Source organism: Myotis brandtii, unplaced genomic scaffold (genome assembly GCF_000412655.1).
Source record: "Myotis brandtii unplaced genomic scaffold, ASM41265v1 scaffold668, whole genome shotgun sequence".
In the NCBI taxonomy this organism is placed as follows: Eukaryota; Metazoa; Chordata; class Mammalia; order Chiroptera; family Vespertilionidae; genus Myotis; species Myotis brandtii.
The window spans coordinates 3,162,338-3,172,878 of record NW_005370597.1 but is presented as its reverse complement, the minus strand read 5'-3'; the positions used below and the strand labels follow the sequence as shown (position 1 = coordinate 3,172,878).

General features: G+C 37.8%; 2 protein-coding genes across 2 annotated transcripts in view; both read right to left on the bottom strand.

The window, feature by feature from the left end:
• The window catches only part of LOC102244793 (protocadherin beta-7), a 3,442-nt gene extending 1,586 nt beyond the window's left edge, over positions 1-1,856 (bottom strand). The window contains exons 1-2 of the mRNA XM_014529010.1: positions 417-1,856; positions 7-361 (exon numbers count right to left, since the gene is read on the bottom strand). Coding sequence (XP_014384496.1) covers positions 7-361; positions 417-1,663 — 1,602 coding nt within the window. The 5' untranslated portion in view covers positions 1,664-1,856. The remainder of the gene's footprint in view (positions 1-6; positions 362-416) is intronic.
• Positions 1,857-9,218: 7,362 nt separating this feature from the next.
• Positions 9,219-10,541, bottom strand: part of LOC102250081 (protocadherin beta-14) — a 3,601-nt gene continuing 2,278 nt past the window's right edge. Inside the window, exon 2 of the mRNA XM_014529009.1 lies at positions 9,219-10,533. Within this exon, the coding sequence (XP_014384495.1) occupies positions 10,054-10,533 (480 nt within the window). The 3' untranslated portion in view covers positions 9,219-10,053. The remainder of the gene's footprint in view (positions 10,534-10,541) is intronic.

Genomic DNA, 10,541 nt, shown 5'->3' with positions numbered 1-10,541 from the left:
CGTGGCGCCCACGCGGAACTCGAACGCCTGCAGCGCCTCGAAGTCCAGCGCCCTCAGGGCGAACAGGTGGCCGTTGTCCGCGTTGATGGACACCAGCGAGGCCAGGGGCAGCTGCGGGTCGTGGGGCGGCAGCAGCGAGTAGGTGAGCTGGGCGTTGGCGCCCGCGTCTCTGTCTGTGGCGCTGACGCTGCCGATGTGCAGGGCGGGGCTGTTGTTCTCGCGGAGGAACAGGGTGTAGGAGGTTTGGGTGAAGGCGGGGGCGTTGTCGTTGACATCAGACACCGACACGGTTATGTTGTGCTGGGTTTTCAGTCTTGGGGTCCCCAAGTCAGTCACAGTGATGGTGATGTTGTATTCTGCTCTGCTCTCCCAGTCTGGGGGTCCCCAAGTCGGTGACGGTGATGGTGATATTATACTCCTCTCTCATCTCTCTGTCCAGCGGTCTCTCTGTTACCAGGGTGTAGAAATTTTCTACTGATGGCTTCAGGACGAAGGGGAGATCCTCTTGGATGGAGCACACCATCTTTGCATTGTTACCTGAATCTTTGTCTCTAATTCTAAAAACAGCCACAATAGTCTCGGCTGAGTTTTCTGCAATGGAGCTTGTAAGTGATGACATGAGTAGTTCCGGTGCGTTATCATTGATGTCTGTTACGTGGACCACCACGGTACATTTTCCAGAAAGCCCTCCACCATCCTTGGCCTGAATAGTTAGTGTGTAAGTTTGCATTTCCTCATAGTTTAATTCGGCTTTAAGATGAAGATTGCCAGATGTTGAATTGATTTGAAACGTTTTGAGAATTCTTTCAGTGGCATAAAAAAATGCATAGACTATTTCCCCATAACTTCCGGTGTCTAAATCTCTAGCTGACACGGAGACAACCAGGGAGCCAACAGGGCTGTTCTCTGGCACCTGCACCTTGTAGAGCGACTGTACAAACTCAGGGACGTTGTCATTTATGTCCACCACCTGGATGCGCACGAGGGCGGTCCCGGATCTGGGCGGAGAGCCGCCGTCCAAGGCGGTGAGGGTTAAACTGAGCTCAGGCACCTCCTCTCGATCTAGCACTCGGTCCAGTACTAATTCCGGATAGATAGTCCCCTCCCCATTATCATGCACATTAACATGGAAATAGGCATTGGCGCTGATGGTATAGTTTCTCAAGTTGTTGGTTCCAACATCTGAATCCTGCGCCCTTTCTAGGAGAAATGCCGCCCCTGGGGTGGTGCTTTCTAATATTTTCAAGGGAATCTCTCTATCTAGAAACACTGGAGAATGATCGTTGATGTCTCTGACCCATAGTTCAGCACGGAAAATCTGCAAAGGCTTTTCCAGTAACAACTGGAAAGGCAGCGCGCAGGGCTCTGTGGAGCCGCACAGTTCCTCTCGGTCTAATTTCTCATTTAGAAGTAAATCACCAGTAAGCGGACTGAGTAGTAAAAATTGCATGTTCTGATCTGAAACGATCCTAGATCCCCGAGCTGAAAGTTCCCCCACCCCCAACCCCAGGTCGTGTGCTAGGTTGGCCAGAAAGGTGCCTCTCTCGGTTTCCTCCGCCACAAAATACCGAAGCGGTTCAGCACCAGCCCAAGACACTCCCAGAAACACACAAAGAAGTAGGACTTGCCTTTTCTGCACCGCACGCTCCACTCTGGCCTCCATTCTTCTTTTAATCAGTCTTTCAAAACCACTGTCACTCAGCCCCAAGCAGCTTTCAGAATGGCAGCAACGGAATCCTTAGAAATGAGCTTCTAATAGCAATGCGTGTGGGAAGGGATCCCCACTTCCCCCAGCTCCTGTTACCACGGTGTCCTTTCCTCTTCCTTTCTGACTGGCCAGATTTTCTATTAACAATGGAATCTGCAACACCCTTTTAAGCGAGTATTTTTCCTCTGTCTCTTTTTAGCCAGCAGCGCCACCTTGCGTTTTGTGGACGTTATTCCCGTTTTCAAGAATAGAGCAAAAAGATGGCGGGTTAAAAGACCAGCAGGAGTATGTTCCCCAGGGTCTTTGCTGCTTCATTCCATCGTTTTCCTCAAATGGTCACAGTAATGCTAGCAAGTGCTTAATCGTCCTCCCCTCTTATAATCTGAATTCATAGAAAAAAATAAATGTTTTTCTTAATCTGGGGGCATGAAATTAAACTCTGAATTCTCATCAGGAGTAGATCCTAAAAAAACCTTCTCCTGCTTTTAAAACTGATAGTAAAGATTATATACGAAAATGAAGAATTCATCAAAAAGTCAACCTTTATTTGTTAACTGCTTAACAGTGGTGCTGTTCATACTGCAGAGTAACGGGCCTTTTTTCCAGTTTTTTGTGAATTCAATAATCCTTTTTGGTTTTACTCTTTACCCAGGATATTTTCTGGAACACATTCTGTACCCCAACCTTCACCCTTCACCCACTTTAAGTAATAATATAATTTAAATTATTGTTCACATATAATTTCAATGGCCAGCATCTCCAAGGATATGCAATGAATACTCTTCAAATTAACAATAGCAAGTAGTTCATTCTTACTTTTGTGAAAGTGCTCCTATTATTTCAATTTTAGCTATGATGGTTGATCTCTACTTGGGGTAAATGCTCCTTGTTCGATCAAGAAAGTTTTCTTCTTTTTCTTTATGGTTTCATATTTTAAAGTAATTTTTGACATGTGTTGAAATTGTACCTTTATTCTTTAGCTTTTTAATTCTTGAGTTCTTGATATAAAGACAGTTATCCATGACATATTATTGCTTTCGTGCAAACATGAATTTGATGTGTCAACAGTGTTTTAGGATTTTTCTGGCCCATGTTGTCCTGTATACGCATGAGTGTGTGTTTAACATCTGTGGTTTTGGTGTTAAAATATTCAGCCTTATAGAATGGGTATGGAAGATTTCCCTCCATTTTTTGCAACAGATTAGTTTTTATATTCATACCATCTGTTTCTACATGCTTAATTACAACTTGCCCTTAAATGGGTTGGGTTTGGTGGGTTCACTCATGGTAGATTTGACTCTTTTCCATTTTACTTTGGTTATTACTCTATACAGGCTTTGTTTTCTTTAAAAGTAATTTGTATTTTATTTTTAAAACCATTCATTTAAAAACCACTTAAATTTATTATGCTTCATTATGTTATTTATCTTTAGATATATCCCTATTCTTATTAGTAATGTTTAGTATTTTATCTCATTTTTATTCATAGGGAGAGTTTCAAGGTATCTATTTACTTATCTTTTAAAACTCACTTCTTCAAAATAATACATAACCTTGGTTCAAAAATCTAATAGTACTAAGAGGCGTATAATAAAATACAATAGTTTTCTGCCCCTTTCCTCCTCACTTTCCTGTTCTGTTTCCAATAGGCAGCCAATTTTAACTTTTAGTTATTTCTTGTCCTACTAATCTGTATTCTGCTATATTTTGATTAATTCATTTTAAACATTATCAGTTGACTCTATTATGTTGGGTTCTGTTTTAGCTCTTATACACTTTCAAGGAACTTTAATGTCTTCTTTCACTCTCAGTATCATTATAAGAGCATTGCTGTGTCTTAATTATATTTTTTCTCACTTTTTTCTTGAGGTTAACAATTGCTTTGCTTTTTCATTTACTTGGTTTTCTTTATATATATAATGTATTCTTCCCACACTTCTAACTGCCTCTCAGTACAATTTGCACATGGTCATTCCAATATTTCCCAAAATATGAATTTCCCCTTAAATTGGGTGGGTGGTATCTACATCTGCTGCACAGCTATCACTCTGGGATTTCCCTTTGTTATCATTCTTGGAATTTTTCTTTGCCTTTTATTCTGGTTGGATCTCCTTTTTCTAGGATTTTATTTCTTCTTCTTTAGTTTGTTTGTTTATTTGGTAGCTTTAATAGATCACATCATCCAATAGTTTCATCTAATTAATATGTGCCAGGGGACTTGATGATATCCTTCAAAATGCCTGTCTCAGACACATCCAACCTGGACTAGTCTATATTTGATACAGAACTGTCATCTTGGGATCATCCTTCAACATCACCTAGAGATTCATTTCACCTCTATTCTGTTTTTGATCCTCTTTCTATTTCTTCAGACTTCCTCTCTCTTAGATTACCCATTCATTTTAATATCTTCCAGTAGAGAATGGTAGATGAGAGTTAAATTATGTTGTGACCTTAAGTGTATTAAATTATTTTAACTTTACCCTCAAACTTGATTGGAAGTTTGACTGATTATAGAGTTTTAGGTTGAAAATAATTTTCATAATTTAAAAATATTTTGTCAATGAGCCCCTTATTAAATCAATGTCTTTGTTAAGAAGTCGAAAGTGAATGGTATTTTATATCTTCTATATGTGTCCTGTATTTTTATTTCTTGTTGTAGTATCTTGTCACTGTCCAAATTTAACACTGATGTGTCTTGGTTTGAGCTTATTTTCATCCATTGTACAGAAAAATTGGTAAACTCTTTCAACTAGGAAACTAATTTCCTACAGCTCTTAGACATTTTCTTGAATTACTTCATTGAAATTCTTCTGCTCCTTTTTTTTTTTTTTTGGAATTACTACAATTCAGATGTTGGACCTCTGCTATGGACTCTTATTTTTGTGTGTGTTTTTTTCCTCTCCTGTTTGATATTTTTAAATACTTTTGCAATATTACCTGGGATATTTTCTTAATTCTGTCTTCAAGCCCTTCTATTAAAACTTCCATTTATTACATTCATACTTTACAAGGGCCCTCTTTCTGTACTTATTTCTTAGATGCAATAACTTCTTTTCTCACCTGTTATTAATAGCAGGCAGTTTATTCTTAAATCTTTAGTTGTTTGCTTTGCCTATTCTCAATAAACCTTGATTTCTAAAATATGCATGTAAGTCTCACAATTTCTCTATTCACTCTTTGGTTCTTAGCTTAAATATCACTTTCTTAAAAGCTTACTATATCAGCTAGAATTACATTCTATGTAATTTCTACATATGAATATGTTCTATATAATTTCAGCCTGAAGCTATAGACAAGCCCATAACAACAATAGCTTACACGATATAGAATTTTATTTTTCTCTCATAAAAGAAAACTAGTGGCTGAATTGCGCTCCATGATATCTGGGACCCAGTCTTGTTCCATCTTGTTGCTTTACCATCTTCAGAACATGGCCTTCACCTCATAGTCCAAGATAACTGTCTAATATCCAGCCATTAAATTTCTATTCAGACTAACAAATAGGAGAAAGAAAAGACTGCACCTTCCTTTTTAAAGACTACTTTCATGAAGTATTCCATGGCACTAGGGGTTAGTATCGCTCTCTGGCTGTAACTTAGTTACAAGACCACTCCCACTCACAACAGTGGTTGGGAAATATAATCTATAACACACATATCCACATGGGCAGCTAAAACATTGGAGGTATATTAGTAATAAATAAGGAGAGGAGACATATATTTGAGTAAAATTAGTAGCATATATCATACCCACTCAGATCACACCTGTAGCTCCCATTGCCAGTAGAAACAGATAGGGTCAAATAAATTGATTTAATTAGTTATTAGCAGAGCATACGATTTTATTTCTTCATATTGGTGGTGTGTTTTGTAGCCAAAAGAGTTCTTTTTTTACTGAAAGCTTAGCCCTCAAAGCAATAAAGTAATAAATTCACTGGCTGGGATAAGACCCTTTGAATCAATGATGCTTCCCAAGCATGTATAGTATCTGTATCTATTCTATTTCCTTTTAAAACTTTAAAAAAAATCCTGAACCAAGGATATGTTTGTTGATTTTAGAGAGAGAGAGAGAGGTGCAAAACTCACATATGCACCCTGAACCTCATGGGGATCACCAGCATCCTAGGTATGTGCCATGAATCAAACCCACAACCCTTTTGGTGTATGGGATGATTCTCCAACCAACTGAACCACTTGGTGAGGGTGCCCATTTTTTTATGAAAGCCTGTAATATGGGGTAAACAGTGTGTCAGGATAACAAAACTTATTATAAGCCCACAGAGCTTTTGAAAATATTTGCTATCAAGCTTTGACCTGAAGCTATTTGGAGTTAAAGAAATATAAACCAAGGCCAACCAAAGGTGCAGCATATTATGGGAAGACCCTCCCCATTTTAAAGGGCCCCACAGGGCTACACCAACAATATAAAAGCAGTATAACACCAACAAATCTAAACCTGACCCCTTCCTCCAACTCCAGGGAATTATATAGAAGGATCCCTGGTGTTAACTAGAGCAGAAGAAAAAGAAAAGAAACCATGCCTGGGAATTTGTGCCTAGGTTTGGTCCTCATGTGTGTTTGTATTTTGAATATTCATAAATTGAGTTTCAAGGAACCTCAAACCATAAATTTAGTTTGTGGTGGTCCCCTACTGATAGTGTTTCTAGAATCCTGGCTGAAACTACTGAAAATCTGGACCATACAGCCTAGGTTTTGAGGACACCCTACAAATAAATATTTAAGGGTAATCAACCATATAAGTCACAAAAAATAAAGACAACATGAATAAGAAGAATCAGAAACAATGCAGCAAAAATTGACCCACACAAACTTCACATATTGGAAGTATCAGATTTAGAAATTAGTTATATATAGTAGATATAAATAAACAAATGACATACTTGAAAATACCTGTGTGAAACAGATTGAAAGGATACACTGAGTTCCAGGAAAAAAAGTGATACAAAATTATCAAAATCAAGACATAACCTGAGAAAGACAATGAAGTTTAAAAATAGAAAATAAGTAACCTATAGGTAATGAAAATAGGCTTCAAACTTAATCCTCATCAACATTTAATACTAGAATACAATGGAAATCTCTACCAGGTTCTGAAGGAAAGAAATTATGGCTCAATAATTTTATACCTAGCTAAGATGTTGGTCAAATATAAAGAAAACAATGCAGCAAATGGGGAAAAAATCATAAAACATTTCTTTAGCATTCATGAGAGCTTATTGAAAAGAACTACTTAAGAATGAAATGTAGCCTACTTATAGAAAAATATAGAGAAACTATGATGAAATGACTAATGTAATATTTGATGTCAACAAATCTATGAGGAAAAGAAAGTTGACTAAAAAATTTTATGCCCAGAAAAATTATACTTCTTGCCCTAACCAGTTTGGCTCAGTGGATAGAGCGTCGGCCTACGGACTGAAGGGTCCCAGGTTCGATTCCGGTCAAGGGCATGTACCTTGGTTGTGGGCACATCCCCAGTAGGAGGTGTGCAGGAGGCAGCTGATTGATGTTTCTCTCTCATCAATGTTTCTATCTCTTTATCCCTCTCCCTTCCTCTCTGTAAAAAATCAATAAAATATATTTTTTTTAAAAATTGTACTTCTCAAGTATGTGAGAATTTAAGACATACAGCATGTAGCCCTGCTGGTGTGGCTCAGTTCGTTGGAGCATGCCCCATAGACCAAAAGGTGGAAGGTTTGATTCTGGGTCAGGGCACATACCCAGGTTGCCCTGGGTTCTATCCTCTGATCGGGAGTGTATGGAAGGCAACCAGTCTCCTCCCTCATATCTCTCTCTCTCTCTCTCTCTCTCTCTCTCTCTCTCTCTCTCTCTCTCTCTCTCTCTTCTTTAAAGAACTACATCTGATGAAATACAGCAAACCAAAGGATGAAAAAATAGAAATGACTGAGGTCTGGGAAAGCTGGGATAAAATAACAGTGAAGACTGCATCTCATTCCTGTTTGGGCACACCAATTTATCTCAATTCCCTCCTGAAACCTCATCTAAGCAATAGAGAGCAAAAATTTAAAATAAATGGACCCATAAAAACAAAACAAATGGGAGAAAAGTAAACAGCAGAGAGACAAGTCAAGGAATGCCTTCAAAATACTAGCAGCAAATAATTCCTAACTTAAAATTCTATACCAAACAAAATAAAAATTTGATTTTCTAACATCTGAAATTTTCACATGTTCAAAAAATTAATAAATGTATTACCAAATAGTCTTCAGAACTCAAGGCAGTAAACCAAAAAGGAGGAAGACATAAAGTCCAGAAAATGAAATTAAATTCAGGAGACAAAAGAAATTCCCAGAATGATGGATAAAGCAAGTTCCAAACTGCCAGCTATACAACAGGTCTACAGAGCAAATAATATACAATTGAGCAGGAGTCTGGATAGCTCCAGGATGGCTCCAAGAAAAAATAATGGAACTGGAGAGATTTCTTGGTGAGTTTAATAATACAATGAGGAGTTTTAGACTTTAGAAAGTATAGGGATAAGTTAAAAATTTGTACATTGAAAAGTAAAGCAAAAATGAGGCAAAGAAAAGAAACAAAATATCAGTACATCATGAGGTTCAATTGTAAGCGATATTTCCATAGTCATAATTATATAAACACTATTAAAACAGAATTTTATATAATATTGCTATGAGAGAGGAATGGGTAGAAAAAATGTGCAAGTATATGTGTGTGTGTGCACATGCCCCTAAAGAAAAGTAAATGGATAATATCTAAAATTTGAATGAAAGCATTTTATAAGCATATTATTTAGAAATATGGAAGTAAATATCATGGAAACACAGTAAAATGCTTCAAAAGGTGTTACAACTGTACAGACTTGAGTAATATTGACAAGTTTGTAGCACCATATAACAAATTAAATGTCTACAGCATAAAATGTCTAAACAATTATGAGAATTACCCTTTTAATATACATTTTATATATTATATGCATATATACTAGTATAATAAAAAGTCTAAAGTAAGGTGAGAAGAGGGTAAAAGTGTAAGGTTTGACTTGCTCATTTTAAAGCAGGCAGTTAAATTATGTTAATATATTAATATTGTTTTTAACCTTATAGGGATTATTTAATTAAGCTCAAGCAAGTTCTATAGTTTCATATAATGAGTTCTACAGTCTCATTATATGCAAATAAAATCTGATAGTTTTCATTACAGAGCTAGCCATGCATTATAGGTCCAGTTTACAATATTGTTTCCATCTATTAACTTATATTAAATCATAGAAATATTTTTAGAATGATGTTGACTTAATATTAATAACTGCTTTTGAGTGCTGGCATAATGATGTTAATTTGCTTTCTTCTTTCTTATTGAATATATTTGAATCATGTGTATATTAAAAGAATGAGAATCATTTACATACTCAAAACCATTTATTATAAAAAGGTAATCATAAGTCTACCAATATTTTTCTACTTTTTTCTATTTAACAGGAATTGAATCATTTAAAATTATAGCAGGTGGTCTAACTACATGCTCTCAATTTTGAAAGAAAATACTCAACTTAGAAAACATCCAGCTAAAATATTAGTTCATTTGAAAATCTACGGCAGTGTTTTTGAAACAACATTACAGGAATCAAATAATTTACAAGGTCACAGTAATTTTTGCATAAATGAAAATTATTTTTAAAACTAAAAGCCATCATTTACATTAGTTAGACTCATGCTGATGATAATCATTAAACACAATTCTCGTAATCATAACAATATATCAGTGAACAAGCTAAAATATCAGGAATCTGAAAACATTGATAACTTCAAAAATCTTACCCCGAAATCCTGAGAAACACCAGTGCTCTGCTATTGTAGGATCATGCAAAATGTGAGGGAGAAAACCTGATAAAACAACAAAAACACCTAGAGATTCAGAATATGAAATACTTCAACAGGTTGCAATAACTATAAATATGGCAATAATTATGAATGTGTGAATATGTAAGCCCTTCTGTGAATGCAAGGGTTGGGAAATACCCGAATGTATATTATCATTTATCAGGTCTTGTCAAGATGAGATTCCTGATTGAACTCAAAATTATTTGTAAAGTTAGAGTTTTCCTCGGTGTCCCTACCAGCCCCATTCACACATAAACTTGCCGACAGTTGGTTTGAGGAACATGAACTCGATAACTCCTAAGCTTCTGTTCAGACACACCTCATAATGGGGATGCCACTGACACCCAAAAGGAAAATCCAGGCTATACTTAAAGTTAGGATTTTTGTCCATTACGCTCTCAAACTCTGTACCTGGAGGAACTAAAGATCTTACAAAAGACACTGCATCATGATTCGATTCCTAATTGAATCCGAAGTTATTCTGGAAGGTGGCATTTTCCTCTATTTCTTCATTAGCGCCTTGGGGTAGGAGGTTAGGGATAATAGGCTTCAAGAATTTGAACTCATTTGATCCGGAGACTCCGGTGAGACACACCTCATACTGGTAGCTCTGGGACAGGGTCCCTGTGCCGCTGACGTCCACCAGGTGGCCCGGAAAGTGGCCCTCAGGCACCGAGCAGCCACCCACCCAGGCGGCCCTGCTCCGCCTGCACAGCCGCACCGCGATGAACGCCAGCACCGAGAACAGGAACAGCGACGACACCGACGCCAACGCGATGACCAGGTACACGGTCAGCGGGTCGGCCTGCGCCTGGTCGGCCGCCACTTCCGGCAGCGGCAGGTAGGGCTGCGAGAAGCCATCCACCAGCAGCACGTGCAGCGTGACGCTGGCAGACAGCGCGGGCTCGCCATTGTCCTTGACCAGCACCAGCAGCCTGTGCTTGGCCA